The following is a 21,557-nucleotide window of genomic DNA, read 5'->3' as shown; positions in this document are numbered from 1 at the left end:
CAGGTGGTGCTGTGGTGGGTGTCCCCACAAGGCCTGCAGAGCCAAATGTTCTTCTCACATTCTTGAAAACATCAGGGTCTCCTTGGGCATTGGCATTCAGTTCTCTACTCTCTCAGTGTAAATATAAGACCCACTCTAATACCAACCGACCTATCAAGAATGTTACAAATAATAGGCATTTTTGTAATTTTTTGGCAAATCATGAACACAAAGGAACCTTTCAAAAGAGCCAGGTTAAATTTTTGAAAAGGTGGAGATTCACAAGCTCTGTAGAATGCCCACGTCCCTGTGGCTGTTGCTCTTCAGGAGAGAGTTATTCTGTGAGGGTGGCTGGATGTTGAGAAGGCAGAAGATGGTCTCGAGATCTGCTGTCCAGATTTCGCTTCTAGCTTCTAAAAGCCTTCAGAACTTGGCCTGCTTCAGTTTGTCAATGTGGTAGCAGAGCTTCAGCGCAGGCCCCAGCTTCAGGCCCAAGTATTTCATGATCATGTCACTCTTCAGCAACAAGAGAGCATTGCCATCGATCTCCTGTTGGGACAGGATCAGGACAAAGAAAATCCAGAAGATGGTCAGTCATCAGACAGTGGCTACAGTGACAGTGTGGTCAGGGGATGTGGTAAAGGGGGTATGGATTTGCTCAGACACACATTCTCTTAGTCCCAAAGTAAGGTCGCCTTTAAAAGATAAAGTAAAAATTCTATATGCTCTTCTTCCCATCATCTCCCTGGGGTAAATTAGTACAATGGTTCTTTCATATTCTTTTTTTTAATCTTGATTGAAGGACTCAAACATAACCCAGCTTGGTTCTGATATCCAATATATGGTGTTTATCTCCTCATCGAAGCTAGGGCTAAAATGAGCAAGACGTGTGCCATGGACTGAATGTTTGCTCCCCCGCCACCCGCCCGACTCATATGTTGAAATCCTAACCTCCAATAGGTGGTTACTTTGGGGGGTAATTAAGTCACAATTGTGGAGCCCTTGTGAATGGGATTAGAGTCCTTATACAATGGGAGGGTGGCAGTCTGTAACCCGGAAGAGGGCTCCCACCGGAAGCAGACCAGGCTGATCTCAGCCTCCCGCCTCCAGAACTGAGCAGTAAATTGCTATTGTTCATTAGCCAACCAGTTTATGGTACTTTGTTATAGCAGCCTGAACTGACTAAGACAAAGTGTCATCCATGGAACCCTGAAACTCATGGTTCCCTTTCTGTTCAGTAAGGCCCTGACTTCCATCCATCATCCTAAACTCTTGTTTCTTTTCTTGGTAAACCCACCTACCTTTAGCTGATCACCAGATTGTTAATTACACTCTATGAGGTAGTTTGGGTGTTTTTTAGCCCTGTCAATAATGCTGTGTGGTATACAACATAAATAATGCACCTGCTTCATCCCACGGATTAGCACAGAGAACTACTAGGGGAATGCCAATCTCTTGAGGTCCTGGCATTGTTCCCATTTGTCTCTGAAAATGGTAACCCCCAGAATACATGTTGAATTCATGGACCTATGAGGGCTGAGCTTCCTTATTAACCCATAGTGCTATTTTCTGTTCACTAGAGACAAAGGATAAAAATGACTTGACTTTTGGGTGGGGAGAAGAGGCACAATTATAGTATTTACATAACTGTGCCAGGATTACAGTCCCTCTCGTTCATCTATCCAGCCCTTCCGTTATTGATGAAGCACTGACTCTGTCACTCACCCTCCATGCCCTTAGCAAAATGGCAGTGGGCAAATCTCATCTGTAAGTCCTCCCAGGGGTCTCATTGCCTAGTTTATCTCTTTACCCCACCTCCTAGACTTTCACCATCTCCCATCACTCTGGAATATAACCAGGCTCCTCCCACCCAGCTCTGTCTAAGCATAACCCACAAGGCCTCACTGTTCGGTGAGGTCCCTACCAAATGTGTGTGTCGGGTTAGATAAGGACTCTTCTCAGATCTACAACATATCCCTACTAAATATATCCCTACTAAAATGTGTGTGTCGGGTTAGATAAGGACCCTTCTCAGATCTACAACAGAATCACCGCATAAAATGAGACACAGGCGGGAAAAAATTAATGGTAATTGTAGGAGACAGAAGAACGCTCCCTCTCCTTCCCTCAAGATGCCTGTGTCCTAATCCCTAAAACCTGTGAATATGTTAGGTTCCCCGGCAAAGGGGAGTTATGTTTGCAGATGAAAATGAGGCTACCAATCAGCTGACTTTATAACAGGGAGAGTATCCTGGATTGTTGGGGGTTGGGGGAGCAATGTAATCACAGGGTCCTTAAAAGTGGAAGAAGGCTTTGAGGATGAGAATGTGGGGATAGAAGCCAAGAAATGAGGGTGGGTCTAGACACCCTGTCAATAATGCTGTGTGGGAAAAAGCAAGAAAATGAATTCTCCCGAGAGCCGCCAGAAAGAATGTCAGCCCTGCTGGCACCTTGACCTTGTCCTGGTGGGACCCCTGTCAGACCTGACCCACTAACTGTAAAGTAATAAATTTGTGTCGTTTTGGATTGAGGGGAGGTAGAAGGGGCTAAAGGGTTGAGGAAGGAGACTTGACTTTGGGTGGGAACAAAATGCAATATAGATATGAGGTATTATAGAAGTATACACTTGAAACCTTTATAATCTTATTAAGCAATGTCACCCCAATAATTTAAATATTTTTAAATGTGTTGCTTTAAGCTACTACATTTGTGGTAATTGGTTATAATGGCAACAGAAAACTGAAATAATAAGCTTAGCAGGTAAAGTATTAATTCTTACCTTTTTTACTAAATATTTCATAATCTCCTAACAATGCCCGCTAACCAGAGGCCACCCCCAAGCCAGGCGCCATGCTGAACACAGTGTGCCTCTTCTCATGTAACCCTCAAACAGCTTAGGGACAGGTATGCATACAGTCTGTGGCATATCGCAGGTGGTTATAAATATTTGTTGAATACATGGACAGATGGGTGAATGGGCAGGAAAACAGAAACTCCTGTTAAAGGCCAAAATGATGGCAGAGATGGGACAAATATCCTTTTAAAACAAAATAAGTGGTTGTTGTGCCCTAGGACACCTGTGGTTCCAACTGTCCTCCTTGAGTGGTGCCCCAGCCACACAGCTCACAGCTCCCTGAACCCCCCCCCTGCCCCGGCCTCCCCCCCCCTGGCCTCCCCCCCACCACCACACACATACATGCTTTCTGAAGAGCTCCACGTGAGGCCCCAGAGCCTGCGGGTCGGCATCCTGCACAAACCAGACCACGTCCTCCACAGTCCAGGTGGACGGGTCCCTGCTCCGTGGCCGCCTGCCATCCTGCCCGTCTGGAGAAGGGCTTGAGGCTGGATGGGCGAGTGTGGAGAGTGAGACCGTTAGAGAGCAGGGCGAGGGCCTCAGCACATCACTGTGCTGCCTGTCCCACCTGGCCCTCGAGTTCAAGGCTGCGGCCTGAGTGACCTCTTGTGACAGAGAAGGGCCGCGAGTGGCTGCACTGTGGTTGTGACCCAGTGCTCCCCTAGCTCCCCTCTCCACCTTTAGGTGGTGCCTGGGCTTCTGTCCCAGAGACGCTTGCTGTCCCCCTTCCCACAGCAGGTCCACCAGCCGCCAGAGCCCGGGGGGACCCCTTCCCCGGCAGCGGGTCTGTGTCTTACCAACTGAACGTCACCTTCCTTCCCCTTTAATCACCAAATTCTTGTTTGTTTCTGCTCTTAAGACGCTTTCCAGTCTGCCTCACATTACAGTTATGCGTGTACTCCTCTGGACCCTCCAGTTAGATTTTAATTTCCTGAGGATGACCTTTTTCACCTTACCCCATCCCCTTCATTCTAGAAATATCTACTGAGCATCTCTTCTGTGCCAGGTCCCGGGCAAAGCGTTTGGTGAAAGACGGTACCCTCTCATTTCAGGCTCCTCCATGGTTCTAAGTAAATGTAGTTGTAAAATTGGGTCAATCAATGTGAAATGATTCAATATATTTGGCAGACACAATATAAATAACTTATACAAGAGCCTCGTGTGGCTGATCCTTAATCCTATTTTCAGGCCTAAAAAAAAGGTCTAAGCGCTGAACAATGAAGCCGCTTTCCCACAGAATCACCCTAAATTAGAAGTGGGGAATCCTTCGCTTCTACTTGCCTTCGCCAGTCTCAGGGTGCTGTGCTGTCTGTGTCTCTTTCCCTCCTCTGTGTGATGTGCTGGAGACATGCACAGTTCTCCATTAGTGCCCAGAAAAGCTTGCACTTCCGAGCCTGTCCTAAATATGTTGAGAATTAGATTTATTTTGAGATTTCCCTTGCCTTTTCCTTGTTGGACCAGGAAGGGTCCCTCAAGGTGGTCTGGCATGGGGAATTCTGCAGAGAAACTTTTGCAGTGGTCCCTGGAGCCATCTGAACATGGATGCATGCTCATTAGAGAGGATCCCACCGCCTTTAAAGACATCTGCACTCAACATGGGACGAGGCAGCGTGGAGATTGCATTCGCCTCTGGATCCCGCCCCATCGGAACTTCGGCATTAATCAGAGTGATGAAATTACAAAGGCTGAAGTCTGTGGTGCCAAGAACGATTTTAGAGTGATCAGAGCAGAGGTCATATCTCATTTCCTGTATTCAATAGAAATGAAAAAGACCAGACTGACTCACAGCCTCATCGATGGGGACCTAGGCTCCTTTGGGCAAGGTCAGGGAGCAGGGCTGAGCAAGGCCAATGTTTTCTTCTGTGTGGAGGAGGCGCTCCCAGTAATGGCCGAGGAGGGAAAGTGGCTGCCCTCCTGGTCCCAGGTGCCAGCCGTGGGCAATTTTTACTTTTCCAGGCTGGAAGGGCTGTGGCCTGGCCTGGCTTAGGAGCCTCTCTGGGGCCCTTTAGTCATACAAAATAGGGCAGCAGGAAACCTGCCATACCTTGGGTGTTGCTCAAATTCCAAAGCACATAAACTCGCTCTGGAAGGAAGAGGACTGGAACTTCCCGGTGGCAGGTTGGCAAGGCCTCTGCAGCGGTCTCTGCCCACAGAGATACTCAATACACTTGCCCCCTCCAGCGTTTGTGACGGTGTCAGGGACACAGATGGTTAAGGCCTGACAGAGCCAAGCCAGGCAGATGTGATTGGACATTGGGAAAATACGATGGCTGTGGAAAACCTTGCTCCTAAAAGAACAGGGTATGCGCAGTGCTCACCCAGAGCCTGTGGGGAGGCGGCATTCTCCAGTGCAGAGAACTTTGTGTGTGGTCATGTCCATTTACTGGCTGCTGGAGACATGTGAGACGGGAAACCCAGTTGTGAATGGATGTGTAATTAAAGATGGTTGTTGTCATTTCAATAGCTGAACTCCCATTCCCCAGGAGTAAAGTGACCATGAATCGGGGTTCAAAGCAGCCCCTTGACATTGTCACAGCACGGATACTTGTGGTGCTGTCTCTGAGTCTCTCTCTGTCTCACACATACCCACAAGCACATGCACAACTTCCTTTTGTGTATTCCTAATTCAGAGAAAACTTAGGAGCTAACAGTCGAGTCATCAGAAGAATGGACTGGGCAGCGAGCTGAGAATCAGCAATCCCTACCGCCTGCTAGCGATGTGAGTGCCTCTGTGCTTTTCGACAAGAAGGAAGGGAGGTGGGGAAGACCTCTAAGGTCCCTTCCACCTAAGACACTGTTGGTGCCTTCACACCACAGGCTGTCCTGCAACGTTAAGGGAGCTAGCTTCTCCACCCAAGAGCTTGATCTCTGTCCATGTGCGGAGCCCACTGGAGGAAGCGTCAGCGGCCAGGCTTCTGGTCACTTTCTGGGTCCTGACCATTCTCTAAGGGCCTCAGTTTCTCCAGAATATTGTCAGAATCAAGTGAGTGTTTAGCTTTGGGCTGGCTCCTGAAGGAAAGCCCGTCAGTGTCCACAGGAACCCTCAGTGCCCTTCCTCGGGCTGTCTGCCCATGGATCCCTCAGCCTCTTGGACTCAGCAGCTAGAGCTGGGCTGGGAGGAAACGGGGTGAGGGCAGTGGGGAGGGAGGTCTGTTCTCAGCTCCCCCTAGTCACCTGGTCTTCGTCAATGCATCCTTCTTAGAAGCAAGGTAATGCAGAGGGTGTGTCTGGGTCAGCCCACGATCTGGGAAACAGTGCTGTTTTTATTATTTCTATTACAACAATTTTCATGATGAGGTGAGGGACATGATAGATAGAAGAGGGCCTGATCAATCCTTAGATTTTAATCAGGTTTTTTTTTTTTTTTTATTCCTTGCAGACCAGTTGGCATGCTTGCACGATGAGCAAGGAAGTCTCTGGAGACAAGGAGAGACCACAGGCTGGAAATGCGGCCGAGCCGGGCTGGCTCCTTTCTCTGCCACCGCAGACACTGTGACAGCAATGTCATCTCTGCCAGGAAGCCTCCACCACCCCCTTTACCTCTGCCCCCTCCCCCGCCAGCTCTCGTTTCCCCATCCAGCTGGCTCTGCACGCCTTTCCTGACGCCTCAGAGTAGACCCGGCCACCCCTTCGTATCTCCCACAGCATTCACACTTTTCCTTTGGAGCAACAGTCACAGCTGTACTTAAGTCTGTGCCGTTGTTAATGTTTGTCTCCTGGGACTGCCTCCTGTCAGAGAACAGGTCGCACATCTGCACTGCTCACGGCTTCATCCCTGGACATGGGAGGATATCCCCTGGCATATCTGCCGGCCAGGATGGTCCAAAACCTCTCTGAGTCTCAGTCACTGCAACTCTCTTCCCCAGAATGAATAGGCTTTTGCTTGCATCCCTTCAGTCACCCTGTCCCCATCACACACTCTTTTTCTGGTGGAATCACCTCTGTCACCTAGGGCCATATCCTATGGAAGCACACTCGAATCCAGGGGAAGCATTTGGGTGGTAATAACAATGTCAGATTTGCTTTGTTTCTTAATTCTAAAGCTTGGATCTAGTTTGTGCTTGGGAATTTTTCAGCATGTCCTGTTAAATGCAAGAGGCAGGATGCTTTTGTTATCTGAAACCTCCCTATAGCTCTTAGTAATTGTGTCGTGGATGAGAGACAGAAGAGAGTTCTCAAAATTTCACCTGAGTATCAGCAACAAACAAACAAACAAAACCAGGGAAATGTGTCCTATGAATACGTCCCTTCCGAGGCCACTGGCAGAGGTGATAGGTATGATATATCAAGATAGCAGGTGGCCAGGGTGACAGTCACGTGACAGAGAAAGCTGGTAAGGTTGTCATGTCATCGATTCCTACTCTCCTGCCCTCAGCCTCGTGCAGTTGTCTGGCTTCTGTGGTTTAATCCATTTTGATTAGCACCATGGGAGAAAATCCATGTCTAGGTTTCTTCCAGAGTTTATGACTTGAGTCAAACCCTCTTAAAGAGGTATGGTTCCTTAATACCAACTGCTTTCACTTGAGATGCAATTTCAGAGCAATACTGAACAGTTCTTTGGGCAGAGGGAAAACTTAATAGCCCTCCAGACGGCCCACAGCAGGCAGCTAGGTGACAAATGGGTAAGGAAGCTAAATGTTTTCTCTCCTACTTGAATACACTGCCACTCAAATAAGCATGGCTTATTTCCACAGTTTCCAAGTGTGTTTAAATGTGCAAATTTTGTTCAAGCAAAGCATACATAGAACCTCACTCTGCAAATGCAAAGAGACCCTGGGTAAAGAGGGCAGGGTGCTGGCGTCCTGTCTGCTCCCATTTCCTCTTCCCCATGCCCCAGAACCTCCGAGGGCTAGGGGCTTAATAAACAGCTGTTTAGTATTTGCCATGAAGCAGCAGGCCCCTTTCCTGGGGCTGCAGAGGATAGAAATATGAGCAGGAATCTCCCGAAGCAGAGAGTCTGGTTCCTACTGGAACTGGAGAGAGGAAGCACTCGAGACGAGGAAACAGTGTGATGGGAGGAAGCAGGGAAAATGAACACGTCCAATCGTGAGGTGTGGCCGAGACTGCCAGTTGCCTACCCACTTTTTCCTTTGTAATAGAATCCCTGATTTCCAGCTGGAACCATCATTATTTAGAATTGAAACTATATTTCCCAGCTTCCCTTGCAGCTTGTGGTCACATGACTAAATTCTAGTCAATGATATGTAAGCAGAAGTGGAAATCTCTTTCAGAGGTGCCAGCACTGGCCTCTGTCCCCTTATTCTCCCTACCGCTTCTCTCACTTTTCAAAAAATGTATTTTTAGAGAGGGAGGAAAGGATGGAGAGAGAAAGGGAGAGAGAAACATTGACTTGCTGTTCCATTTATTTATGCATTCATTGTTTGACTCTTGCGTGTGCCTTGACCAGGGATGGAACCCACAACCTTGACATATCGGGATGATGCTCTAACCAACCGAGCTACCCGGTCAGGGCCCCGCTTCCTGCATCTTGATGCTGAGAATGTGCCTGACTGGCTGGCTCTTCCTGATATCTGTGGTTCCATTTAGCACCCTAAAGAAAGCACTGATTAAAAGGAATTGTTGGAGCATTGACGGGTTAATGCACCTCCAAAGGGCAAATAGTTTCATTTTCATTCAGTGTATCATAAAGGTTCAACAATGACTTTCAACTATTACATGCTGAAGCAGCTTTACTCCAAGGAGGTTGGGAGTTGTGTGATTGTGAACATCCCACAGCCCTAGGGGGTCCTGATGACTATGAGCGATTTCACAGCAATACTGAGCCGTTCTTCGTGCAGAGGGAAAACTTAATAGAATATTAGACAAAGTTCTCACTAATATTTCTAAATTGTAGAAGACAGTCAATATGCAGGATATAGCTAATGGTTTGCTTGGGGTAGAAGGCAGCGGACACTGGAGGCTCTGTTTCTACGATCTCACCCAAGGTCCTGAAGGGCAGAAGTCCTGAGCTAGTGGGGCTCTCCTGGGTGCAGCCAGGGTGCCAAAAGGGTGCCAGGCTTTTTCAGAGCCGGTTCCAAGTGAGGGTCTGGGCTTCCCCTCTGGTAGATTACTCAGACAGCGGATCAGGGTCTAATTCCAGGAGAACAAAGGACTAGGGTGAGGATACAAATAAAGGACAGGAGGGAGGGTGATTACAACTGGGATGGGAGGAGGCAGCAAGGGGTTTGGGGAGCTGGGCTCCCTTGAGACCACTTTGATGGGTCCAGGATTCCCCTAAACCAGGGGGACCAGATGGACTGGGAGGAGGCAGGGAATTCTACAGCAAGTGATAGTTCTCTCCATTCAGATTGTGTCTTCCTCCTACTGCTTGAACCCCTACACTTAAAACATAGGGTAGGGCCTGAGATTTCACCAACTTGAATGAGGGGTAGCGCAAATGTCTCTTTTTTTAAAAAAGGCAACACTCTTAGGACTGTGAGCCAATTTACTCAGGGTGGTCCTGTGAGCAACTAGGAATTGGGTTTAGGAGACGAGGTTGAGAGGAGGAGATGTGTAAAGGGAAGAGGGACACTAGGTGAGAGCTTTGAGAACCAGGGACAACAGGAGGGCACTGGGCACTGGGGGCGGGGTGAGACAGAGATAGGAATGTTTACTGAATACCTACGATAGGACAGATGTCACCCTAACTGAGGAGAAACCTGGGAAGTAAGTGCTGCCCCTCGTTTACCAGACACTGGTTTGTGCCAGATCTCGCTCTTCTTCTCCTGTCCTGAGAGGCCGGATGGAACAGCGTCTCTCCCTTCTGAAAACTAGTCTCCGCCGACTGGAACCTGCTGCTTGGTCAGTGGCCCTGTGTGAGAGTGTCGGGGAGGGGCCCCCCAGAACTGCCCTCCCTGAGGGGCCCTGCTTCCCTCTCTGTCCTTGGCCACAGAGCCTCACTGGGGACGGGCAGAGCTCTTTGCAGGAAGTACAAGGGGGACCTTGGGTCATACGAAGGAATTCATTGCTGTGGCTTTTCAGGGCCACCGGTGGAGAGGTCCAAGGCCCAGGACAGAAGTGTGGCTTGCCAAAGAGGACAACCAGCCCACCGAAGACTCCCTGTCTCGTCGGCCTGGGCCTCCTGTCCTCAGCTGTTCTCAGCTACTGAAAGGATGCTGCGGGCTCTGTCGAGGGGTGTGTTCACGTGATTTTTAGTGAATTAACATTTATGGAGCTCTTACTTTGTCCTAAGCTTTGTACTAAATCTACATATGGACTTATTTACTCCTCCCAACAAACCTATGAGGTAGGTGCTGTTATTTTTATTCTAGTTTTACAGGTGAGAAAATTGAGGTAAAGAGAAGCTCAGACTTGTAAAGGGTCAAACAGAAAATGGCAGGTCCAGTGTTTCAGCCCAGGTCACCTGGCTCCACAATCCATGTAATTATCCACTATGCTCCACAGTCTCTATTCATTGATGAAATACTGAAGCTCAAGATAAATTAAAAAAAAAAAAAATCAGAATAGACACCAAGCTATCCCTAGAATGACAACACTTTGCATCCCAGCAAGTGATCTGTGATGGGTGAGACAGGTGTAGCATTATAATCAGCACTGTGGGAATTCTGCTGAACTCTGGTCCAGCCCATGTATTTGTATCCTGCAAGTGTCATCCACTCTGCAAGAGAAAACTCTTTACAGACAGCGAGTTCTTTTTGTTCCTGGCACAAAGCTAGCCCACACCTCTACAACCCTCTTCAAGTTCAGTGCGGCAAAATGGCCAGCTCTTGCCAAAGACATGTGAGTGGAAGTGACGTGACCTTCCCCACCCACTCTTTCCCTTTCCACCCACTAGGTGCCCGGGGCCTGGAGGCCTGGGGACAGCAGTGCCACAAAAGGAACAGAGCCTGGGCCTCTGAACCAGGATGCTCCCACCAACTAGGAATACCCAGCTTGGTCTCTTGAACAAAAAGTTAACTTCCATTGCACCAGAGCCATTGTACATTCTGGGGTCTACTTACTCCTACACCTAGCCGACTCTAGTACTCCACTTCCTTTCTTATCGTCCAAGGCTGACATCAGCTGTCCCCGGGAACAACAAAAATTCATGAAGGGGCTTATAGAAACTTCTAATTTCCCAGTGTTCCCATGTTCAACAGCCATTGTCCCCTCCTCCCCCTACACGCGGGGGTCCCAGGGCATGGACAGAAGGGGGTAAGTCACAGGGGAGCCAGTCCAATGCATGCATTACATTACCACATCTGTTGCCTTCCAGAGAGGTCCCGTTTCTCTTGGGGCTGAAGCCTGGGGGCCTCAGCCCAGGTGCCAAGGGGCCTCCAGAGGACATGGGGTTGGTGCGGGCACCACCGACGGGAGGGGCTGGGCCATCTCCAGAGTTCTGCCTCTTGCAGTACAGCGAGGACGAGGTGGGCAAGGAGCCCCTGTGGCTGAAGGCGGAGGGGTCCACGCTGTAGCGGCTCATGCCCACAGGGCTCACCAGGCGGCACTCCTCTGTGGTGACTGTTTTTGCTAAGCAAGGAAGCAGGGGAGAGAAGCAGAGATCAGAGAGCAGTTCAAGGGGCCACCTGGCGCTCAGTCTTGGCAAACCTTCCCCAGCAGTCGAGGTGCCACTGCCTGTGAGGACAGATGAGGAGGAATGGGCTCTGTGGCCTGATCCCAAACAGCTCACCTCTCCGCAGACTGACACTGGCCTCACCAACAGGGCATATTATCATAGGTGTTGGGAGACAAGCCTTCCATGTCCAGAGGAAAAGTAATTATTTTGGTGATTGATGACTTGGAAATAAAATTCAAACAAAGGTCTTCCCCTCTCCATGGTTCTCTCCCTCTGGCTGTCTCTGCAGGCATGTCTGACCTCCCTGCACTCTCTCTGTGTGCCTACCTTCACTGCCTTCCCTACCTGGAAATGCTGTAGAGAAACCAGAACCCTGGTACACCACTAATGGGAATGTAAAATGGTGTGTCTCTTTGGAACAGCCTGGCTCTTCCTTAAATGGTTAAAAATAGGGCTATCATATGACCCAGCAGTTCTACAGCTAGGTGTATACCCAAGAGAAAAAAACAACATATGACATATGATCACATAAAAACTTGTGCATGAATGTTTACAGAAAAACTATTCATAATAGTCAAAACAACCCAAATGGCTATCACCTGATGAATGATCAAACAAAATGTGGTCTATCCATGCAATAGAGCAGTGGTCCCCAACCCCTAGGCCATGGACCGGTACCGGTCCATGGGCCATTTGGTACCGATCCACAAAGAAAGAATAAATAATTTACATTATTTCCGCTTTATTTATATTTAAGGCTGAACGAGTTTTATTTTTAAAAAATGACCAGATTCCCTCTGTTACATCTGTCTAAGACTCACTCTTGATGCTTGTCTCGGTCACATGATACATTTATCCGTCCCACCCTAAAGGCCGGTCCGTGAAAATATTTTCTGACATTAAACCGGTCCGTGGCCCAAAAAAGGTTGGGGACCACTGCAATAGAGTATTATTCAGGCATAGAAAGAATGGAAAGACTGATACTGATACAGTAGGTGAGCCTTGAACAGTGTGTTACGTGACAGAGGCCAGCTACAGAAGACTACATATGAGGTGATCACACTTATATAAAGTGTTCAGGACAGGCAAACCTATACAGACATAAAGTAGATTCGTGGTTAGTTAGGACATGAGGGTTGAGGGATAGAGGGTGCTAGCTAAAGGGTTTGTAGTTTTTGAGGTGTTGAAAATATCCTACACTTGTGGTGATGGCTGTACATATCTGGTAATATACTAGAAACCACTTTAAATGGGTAAATTGTGCGATACATGAATTATATCTCAATAAAGCTATTTTAAAAAGTAATTGCAGAAGCCCAGAATGAGGTGTGAACATGCTCTTGAGAGCGTTGTACAGCCAAGTCCAACACACACTGCTTTGGCCACTAGGACGTAAGCAAGCAGAGCCGCCCTGGCGTGTGCATGCTCTGCGCCTTATGCTTGCGGCTAACGGAGGCTGCGAGATGTCTTCAGGCGCCTGGAGCTCTGCACCGTCGCCTTGGTGGGCTCCTACATCTCCTCCCTCTGGGTCTGAAGACACCAGCAGAAACATTCCAAAATGGACCAGGCTCCAGAGCTATATACTAGGCTGCTTCCTGAATGGAGTGAGGAAGATGAAAACTAACATTGATTGAGCATCTCCTATCGGCCAGCATCATTCTAAGCCAGTAAATGGTAAGACTGTCATTACAGTACCTTTATTGGAAAGTTCTCATAGGCTGTGACTCTAACCCTTTCTGTGTCCTCAGTGGCAGATGCTTTGGTGTACGTGAGGAAGCAGCTCACAGTGTATGACATACAGAGGGCACTCAACAAATATTTATTGAGTAGACACTTGCGCCAGTTTAGCAGTGAGCACCATCACACAGAATACACATTAAAATTCAGACTATAAAGGATTAAAGATAAATTCTTCATGTAGATGCATTATAAACAATGAAAAAAGACTGAACTGAAACATTTATTCTGTTTATTAAGTATTTTAAATCCAAATTAAATATGTCTATGGAATTGAGGTAGTCTAAGGTAAAGAGTCCAGATAACTCACTAATCTGCTCTGCACTTAGAAAATACAGATGCAGATGGAAGACTGTTCTCCTACAACAATGTGTGAAAATGAGGAAAAAGGGAACATGGATGTGATTGATTTAAAAATTGCTGATGATCATGGATGAGATCAAAGGTAATAAAAGCCAGTTTCTGGGCTATGATCCAAATGAATTCACTAGAAAGTAAAACCAACTCAAGAGAGCATCAAGCTTTAGCCCTCTACTCAGCAAATGATGTGCCAGTTATTCTGAAGTCAGCTGGGCAGGCAACCAGGGGGACATCCCCAAACCCCAGCCATGGCTCTGCACAGCCTGTAGCTCCCAGGAAGCCTGGGAGTGAACATCAGGATCAGGCACACACACCAGAGTGCCGTTCAGAATTGGTGAGAAGCATCTGCTCAAACCCGGTGAAAGCAGCCTTTCCTCACCCTTAAAAATAGGATGCTGATGCTTACATCATATCTGACTGATACAATGAAGGCCATTGTCATCCAACTACAGGACTGAAAGGGACTGTCACAGAATACCCAGCCCAGCATCTCCTTAAGTGTTAAATGCGTCCCTCTGGTGGGACAAGGGATGATTTTAGATATACTTCAGGATATTTGTTTTCTAAGTATGCAGAAATTACAACTGACTTTGTGGTTTAAAAGAACAGAAGTGTATTCTTTCACAGTTCTGGGGGTCAGAAGTCTGAAATCCAGTGTCAGCAGGGCTGTGCTCTCTCAAAAGCATCAGGAGGGGACCCTCCCTTGCCCCTCTAGCTTCTGGTGGTTGCCAGCAATCTTTGGTGTCCCTTCATGTAGACACATCACTCCAATCTCTGCGTCTCCTGTCACATGGCATTCTCCCTGTGTGTCTGTGACTGTCCAAATTACCCTCTTCTTTTTCTTTTTTTTTTCATTTTTCTGAAGCTGGAAACAGGACAGGGAGAGACAGTCAGACAGACTCCCGCATGCGCCCGACCAGGATCCACCCGGCACGCCCACCATGGGGCGATGCTCTGCCCACCAGGGGGCGATGCTCTGCCCATCCTGGGCGTCGCCATGTTGCGACAGAGCCACTCTAGCACCTGAGGCAGAGGCCACAGAGCCATCCCCAGCGCCCGGGCCATGTTTGCTCCAATGGAGCCTTGGCTGCGGGAGGGGAAGAGAGAGAGAGAGGAAAGCACGGCGGAGGGGTGGAGAAGCAAATGGGCGCTTCTCCTGTGTGCCCTGGCCGGGAATCGAACCCGGGTCCTCCGCACGCTAGGCCGACGCTCTACCGCTGAGCCAACCGGCCAGGGCTACCCTCTTCTTATAAGGACACCAGTCATTGGATTAGGGTCCATAATTCAGCATGACCTCATCTTAACTTGATTACATGTGCAAAGAACCAATTTCCAAAGAAAGTCTGTCTCATTCACAGATATGGGGGTTAGGACTTGAACATATATCTTTTTGGAAGACACAACAACAGGTGAACATTATTTTTTTTATAGCCATACAGATAACTTACTATATCTCAATAAAATATAATTAGTCCGTTAAACTATGATTTTACTGGCATGGGATCAAGGCTTAGGATGACTAAAGGCTAAAGTTAAAAGAAATGAATCAATTTTAAGAATTATCTTGAGTAAACACTTCTAGAGCTGTTATTCAGATATTTCAAACATTGCAAAGGTGGTGTATTAACACTGCAATGTATTGAATTAGCCCCAACCAGGTGAGAAAAATCAGTTAAATAATTGAGCCACATATTTGATCATTTCCCTCACAGTTTTAATCACTGTGCTACAAATTTCATTGCCTAAAGCTTCTTGCTCACATCTAACCCCAATTCCTCTTGTTTCAGGTAAAAAGATGCCTATTGGGTACATACCCTTTATATTATTCAAAAACCATTAAAGCATCCAGCAAACAGGTAGATGAATCACAGGTATGCAGAACTTCTAGTAGCTTAAAAACTTAATAAAGTAGGACACATGGATTATTTGGTACCTAAAACCACTCTTCAAAGTTGGATAAAGAAGGACCAAATCTGTACTTGACTAGAGAACTACACTTTTCAAGTGGTTTTGTGGCTGACTGGTGAGTGGACACCAGAGGGGGCCAGCAGACCTAGGATCGGCCAGCCCCAAGTGCCCAGCACGGATCCAACCTCTCACACAGAGGCGTGCAGACCACGTTCACAGGTCTTTTCTGTTGCATTCTCATCTGAAACGAGTGAGGTATCTTGTAACCCTGGTACCTCTCATTAAGGAAGAGGATCCAACCCAGCCTCTATTTAAGGCCATTTAATAACTATGGAGAACACCAGCTCAGCAAAGCAGGGTAAACAAAAGGTGTTTTATGCACTTCCCTTCTACAACAACCCTTGCCTCCTAGAGACTAAGGATGCCACTTGTGAATCATTAAATCTTTCTTCCAGAAAAAGAAATAATCTGCTTTTGTATGATCACATAGAAAAGCCACTGCAAAGTGGCATGTTCAAAGAAGCCTGTCACCTTGTTAGGGTTTAGCATCTTGGGAACTTTAAGGAGAACCTGAATGTTCCATTTTCACCACTGTTAATCTGTGGACTCTGATTTCCCCAGCCACTGTGTATAAAGCCTACCCATTAGTGAAACCACAGAACTCTCTAGAAGTGTTCAAACCCACTCAAGTCTCAAGGCACACCTGCTTGCTTCTGAACCTGAACTGTATCTAAGCCTCCCTGTTTAGGGAACAAACTCCAGGGTCAGGAGAATGTGGACCCCCCCTTCTCCCTCACCCCTGCAGAGGCTTCCAGGACGCCTGGTACAACCCACTCCTGCTACAGTCTGGAGAGTCAGGCGTGAGCACCTGGAGAACCTCCAGAGAAAAGCAAGAAGAGGCAGACGGACGAGAAGAAGAAATTCAAGAGCCAGAGAAAGTCTCACAGCGCGGAGCGGCGCGGAGGGGAAGGGACTCACATGTATAAAACCACGCCCACGCCTCACTCAGTTTCAGTTCAGCTGGCGTTGACCCCTGGTCATTTAGGATCAAAACCTAACTTCTCACAGTTAAGTGAACTTGTACTATTTATTTTATTTTTAAAAATAAAATTAAACTGTACTTTTACTTGGATTCTCTAACCAAATGAAGCCATGAAAAGCAACAATACTTCCACCTGCAAAATTATTCTCAAATAATATCTATTTGTGCAATAATAAGCCCCAAATTCCAAGCTTTAGACACTATTCTTTCCCAGCTTTCTCTCTCTCTCATGTACACATACACTCACCCTCCACCTCCCACCTTATCTGCCCACGTCCTGGGTCATAACCTCCCACCGGCAGGAGCAGCTGCACAGGGTGCTTGCCCTCTCTCCTGTTGGCTCGGCTGCGTCACCTCGTCACCTCGGCTGGGAGCCTGCAGCCGCAGGATCAGTACCAGCAGGTCTGCCCAGCCCGGCAGCCTACACAACCCTGCCCAGTCTGGCAAGAAGGTGAAACCACCAGCTCAGTGTGCGGAGGGCGCCAGGTGTCAACAGCGGGGCCGGGCTGCTGAAAGAGACGGCAGCACCACAAACCTCCAGCCTGGAAACCCAGATTAGAAAAGAAAGTAATACTGTCAGCCCGGTGACACCGCCCCTCGAAGAGCTGTGCCTGTCCCCGATGCTCACACCTGAGGAGCGCAGCCAGGAAGCTCTGGAACGCAGAGACCGGCAGGGAGAGAAGCAGAAAGGAAGGGGCAGGAGTGAGAAGGCCGGGAAACAACAGCTGGTCCCCAGCAGAGCTGTGCCTGCCTGCTCCGAGCCAGGGACACATGGGGCATTGTTTCCTACCTCGAGTGGCTGTGTCTCTGCCACCAGGCAGCCTTGCACACTCTCCTCTCGACCCCAGCGGTGCCCCACCCTTGCTCGGTGCCGGGGAGAGGCAGAGGGGCCAGAGGACTTCTTGATGACAGAACCGAGCAGCAGCTCTCTGCCCATCAGCTGCCTTTCACTGAGGCTGGGGCGGAGGTTTGCCGATTTTTACTCCCGCAGTCCCGCCCCTTGTTACTCAGATAAGCTCATCATGTTTTCCCTGAGGGCCCTCTGTAGCCTCTTGTCCCCAGCCTTCCCTGTTCAAAGGGCACCAGGCCATACCACCTATAAGGCTGAACATTTCATTTGCTTCAATTAAATTTCCCCTTAACTTGGTCTCTGGCCAGTACAGTTTCTCTTTAAGCTTGTCTCTAAGTTCAGCTCCCTCAGCCCTCACAATCCACTTTATGACTCCCCTCTGGTCCATTTAAGTACATTTCTCCCCTAATTAAGGTGACCAACTTTTTTACAATGAAAAGGAGGACAAAAATAAATTGAAGAAAATAATATCGTAAATAAAAGAAACATTTTATTCATTGCAACAATAATACACTATAATATGATAAATGCATAATAAAAGCATTTGTAATATTTTATATTGTAATTATGCTTACATGCCTATTAATTTTTAATAATAATTGTAAGAAAAAAGTACTCATTTAGTAAAACTAAATATCAAACAAAACCGCTAATTTGGAGTGATATTTAGGTGTATTTATCATTTTCTAATGAAAAACCATCTGTTTTATGCAACTATTTAATCAAAATGAGTTATTAATAGATATAGTGTGAGGTTAGATTTCCACTTTAAAACTCGGATTTTGGGAAAATACTTGTAAATAAGATTATATGTATTTGGAAATTATTAAATAGATAATAAATTAATAAAACGTGAATTGTGCTTACCTGTCTATGATTGAATATTCACTGAGAAAGAAATAATCGTGAGTCTACAATGTCATATGTGCCGTGTCGTGTTTCAGGAAGAAGTATACAAAGCCATTTGTGTGCTTGGTATATCACACGCTCTCTCAAGGTCTCCCGTGAGGAGCTTGTGCATCTCATAATCACGTCTGGCTGCACTGTACTGATCCTTGACGAATCGTCATGTCAAATACAAATACGTCACATCACATGCAGCGGATCCACTTGGCATCGATCGAATACAGACATTTACAGTTTAGTCTTCCAATATCAAAAAGGAAGACATGTAGAAGGATACTTTTTGAGGGAGGACAGAACTTACAAAAGAAGGACTGTCCTCCCTAAAGGAGGACAATTGGTCACCTTACCACTAATGCGATGCACAGAAACCAACAATCATTTTAATGCCTGACATCTGACCTTCTTTAGTGCTCCTTAACCCACTTGATATTTCTGGTTTGCCTAAGACTTTGTTCTAAGCCTATGGGTTGATTTCCTCCTGCAGAAATTTTGCCAAAAGGCAATTTTGCCCAAAGTCAGCCATTTGGAATAATGAATGGCCTTTCATTCTCAAGCAGAGAGGAGAGCAGACTTCAACCACCCTCTATTTGCAGCTTTGCCAACTTTACCCCAAGGCTCATGGGAATGGCCAGGAGGTGGGGGAGGGCGAAAGTGGGCACACTTTCATCCACAGTCATGCTGTTTCCTTAACAGCCCCCACACTTTTGAATCTTTCATAGAACTCTGAGGAATTTGAAAATAAGGTTCTCAATCAGGGAAATGTTGGAGTTGCTAGAATAGAGAAACCCTGGCTTTTAGGAAGGCTCACGGTACTTCGCATTATTGCTTATGCTTGTGGAGCAAGCTGCCCTAGTGCAAGGTGCCCTGCTGGGGAGTCTACATCGCAATGACCCGACAGCTTGTGGGAAACTGAATCCTACCAACAACCCCATGAATGAGCTAGGGAGTAGATCCTTCCCTAGGTGAGCTTTGAGGTTCTTGTCACCTTGTGGGACACACAGGGCCAGAGAACTCAGTTAAGTTGCACCATAACTCCTGACTCACAGAAACGATGAGATAATAAATGTTATTTTAATCCACAAGTTTTGGGGCCATTTGTCACACAGCAGTCAATAACTAATATAACTGGGAAAAGGGGATTTGTTTCATTCCTCTTGACTATGCATTTCCAGAATAGAAGCTGTCATTACTAATTCAGTAGCAGCTAGGATGTATCTGCTATGGAAGAGCTATCCAATTCTCTGCCAGGAAATTTATGGGATTGCTTTCAGAAGGTTTACAGCTTAGGTATGAGACTTAAAAACTGCCCACTAATAGAAGAGAGCACATGAAGTTTATCTTAGAAGAATTCTGGGTTCCTAAGTTGCTTCAGTTCCTCTTGGCATGGTTTGCCATTTTAGCTTCATCTGATATGTGGTCAGCAGATACTGATGTGGCTAAGCAGACCCTATCTTAGGGCCCACCAAAGGGGCTCAGCGTATCAGCTCAGGGGAACAGCCCAAAAGAGTGGAGAGAGTCTCCAATTACAGCCATTCTGGAAGTTGGTCACCTCCTTGGATTTCCTTAGAGGCCTGGCCCATCCCCTACATCCTCTTTCATCACAGGCAGGAGGCTCTTTGGACAGGCCCTCCAGAGACACAGGGGCTTCTACAGCTCACCCAGAGGTCCGCAGCTCACCCAGGGCTCCACAGCATTATCTGGCCAGTTGGAGAGTGACTCACAGGGGACTGATGGGTGGGGGCGTCACAGAAGGCACGATTCGCCTCACAGACAAAGGAGCAGATTTTTTATTTGATAAGAGGACATGGGGCTGGGGCCAGAGTGTCTATATTAAAGAATTTCTGAGACCAGCCCTCCGGGAAGAGTCTGTATGACCTCTTTGTATGGGCTCTATTTGTCCTCCACACTCCCTCATAGAAAGCACTCTCCAAACAGTCAAGAGCCTAGTGGGCATTCGTTATCATTCTGTCCCTCAAGTCTTGGGTGTTGGCATCTTTAATCCACAAAATAATTTTATTTGTGATCTTGGACAAGAAAAGTGTTATCTTAATTTATTTTTGGTGCATTTTAATATAGACACTTCTTATTAAAATATATTATCAAATTGGTCAACATGATTCAATATCATGCTATTTGTCTCATCTTTAAAGTTCTCTGAGAGGATCCAACAACTTAATTGGAACACTCATTCATTCATTCATTCATTTAACCAATAATTTTTAAATATGTATCTTGTTCCCTCAGTGTCTACAGGACTCAAAAGATAACCTAAGTATTACAATGCAAAAGATCCAATGAATTAGTGAGCGTTGTAAAAATCTATATATTTTAAATTCTACAAAAGCCAGGCTTTTTTCACTAAAGGTTATATTTTTCCCTTTATCTCAAAGTTTTAAAAAATGCACTAACACTGCACTTTAATGAATAATATCATTAAAAATATAATAAATAGCTTTTCCTAAATGAACCCTGTGGGCACACAGGCAGAGCTCAGGCTGGGAACGCGGCACTGGGAAAGGTCTGCTGTTCGGTGCGGGAAGAGCTGGCTGGGCAGCTCCCGGACCCTTCTGTCTGAAGATTAATGAGGCCTGGGGACCTGCTGCAGACTTCACCTTTCCATCAAAACTTCCTGTGAGGTTCTTAAGACCTGAGCTGACCCTGATATTTTGTTCTCCTTTCAAATGGCCCCCTTTCCAGCCCTTGGCTTGAGAGCAGACAGCTCGCTCTGTTCACACGGCCGTGGCCGTGGTGGGATGGACATGGCTCTGCAGTACGCCAATCATCAGCCAGTACCAGAGGCAAGCAGCTGTGAGGGAGGCCGGAGAAACACGCCTTCCTTCGTTTTTTTCCCCTCTGCCATTTTATATACTAGTTAAAACAGCAGGCCACCTATGCCTCATGTCTGGTGGACTAGGCCCCTTTGTGTGGGTTTTCAGGCAGAGAAGGTCCTCCTGGTGTCTAGAGTGACGGGCTGCGCCTGGCGGGGTTGCCATACAGCAAGGATACAGCTGGAGCTCACGCTCCAGGATGAAAGACTCCCGGGGCCAAGACAGGAAACCCCGAAGGAGAACAGAGAACTGGTCCACTTGGACTGCAGTTTCTGCCTAGATGTTGCTAAATGGGAGCTGGGGGTTGTTTTGTTCTTTTACATCTTTGTTAGAAGTGACACAGGTGTCCCACAAGCCACTTTTGTACATCCATTTTGTGCCATCAGGCTTCTGAGCTGGGAGACAGAACACACACCCCACCCAGCAAGTGGGCCCCCCAGACAGAGTCGCTGGGAGGAAGAGCGAAGGGCCACGGAGAGACCTGGGCTCGGTGTCCTCCTGCTGCCGCCTTCCTGTGTGGCCTCGGCTCTGCGGCCTTTGTGCCTCACAAATAGGGGAAGCCCAGTAAATATTTGCTG

General features: G+C 47.3%; 1 protein-coding gene across 4 annotated transcripts in view; it reads right to left on the bottom strand.

The window, feature by feature from the left end:
• Nucleotides 1–232: 232 nt before the first annotated feature.
• Nucleotides 233–21,557, bottom strand: part of SCML4 (Scm polycomb group protein like 4) — a 115,059-nt gene continuing 93,734 nt past the window's right edge. Inside the window, exons 1-4 of one of the 4 annotated variants that reach the window (XM_066373538.1) lie at nucleotides 17,186–17,340; nucleotides 11,030–11,302; nucleotides 3,176–3,321; nucleotides 233–528 (exon numbers count right to left, since the gene is read on the bottom strand). In XM_066373538.1, the coding sequence (XP_066229635.1) occupies nucleotides 403–528; nucleotides 3,176–3,321; nucleotides 11,030–11,255 (498 nt within the window). In that variant the 5' untranslated portion in view covers nucleotides 11,256–11,302; nucleotides 17,186–17,340 and the 3' untranslated portion in view covers nucleotides 233–402. Of the gene's footprint in view, nucleotides 529–3,175; nucleotides 3,322–11,029; nucleotides 11,303–16,656; nucleotides 16,780–17,023; nucleotides 17,059–17,185; nucleotides 17,341–21,557 lie in introns of those variants that run through there. The other 3 variants (XM_066373539.1, XM_066373540.1, XM_066373537.1) reach the window with 3 other exon arrangements.

The sequence above is a fragment of the Saccopteryx leptura genome, chromosome 3 (genome assembly GCF_036850995.1).
Source record: "Saccopteryx leptura isolate mSacLep1 chromosome 3, mSacLep1_pri_phased_curated, whole genome shotgun sequence".
NCBI classification, from domain to species: domain Eukaryota; kingdom Metazoa; phylum Chordata; class Mammalia; order Chiroptera; family Emballonuridae; genus Saccopteryx; species Saccopteryx leptura.
This window is presented reverse-complemented; position numbering and strand designations above follow the sequence as displayed.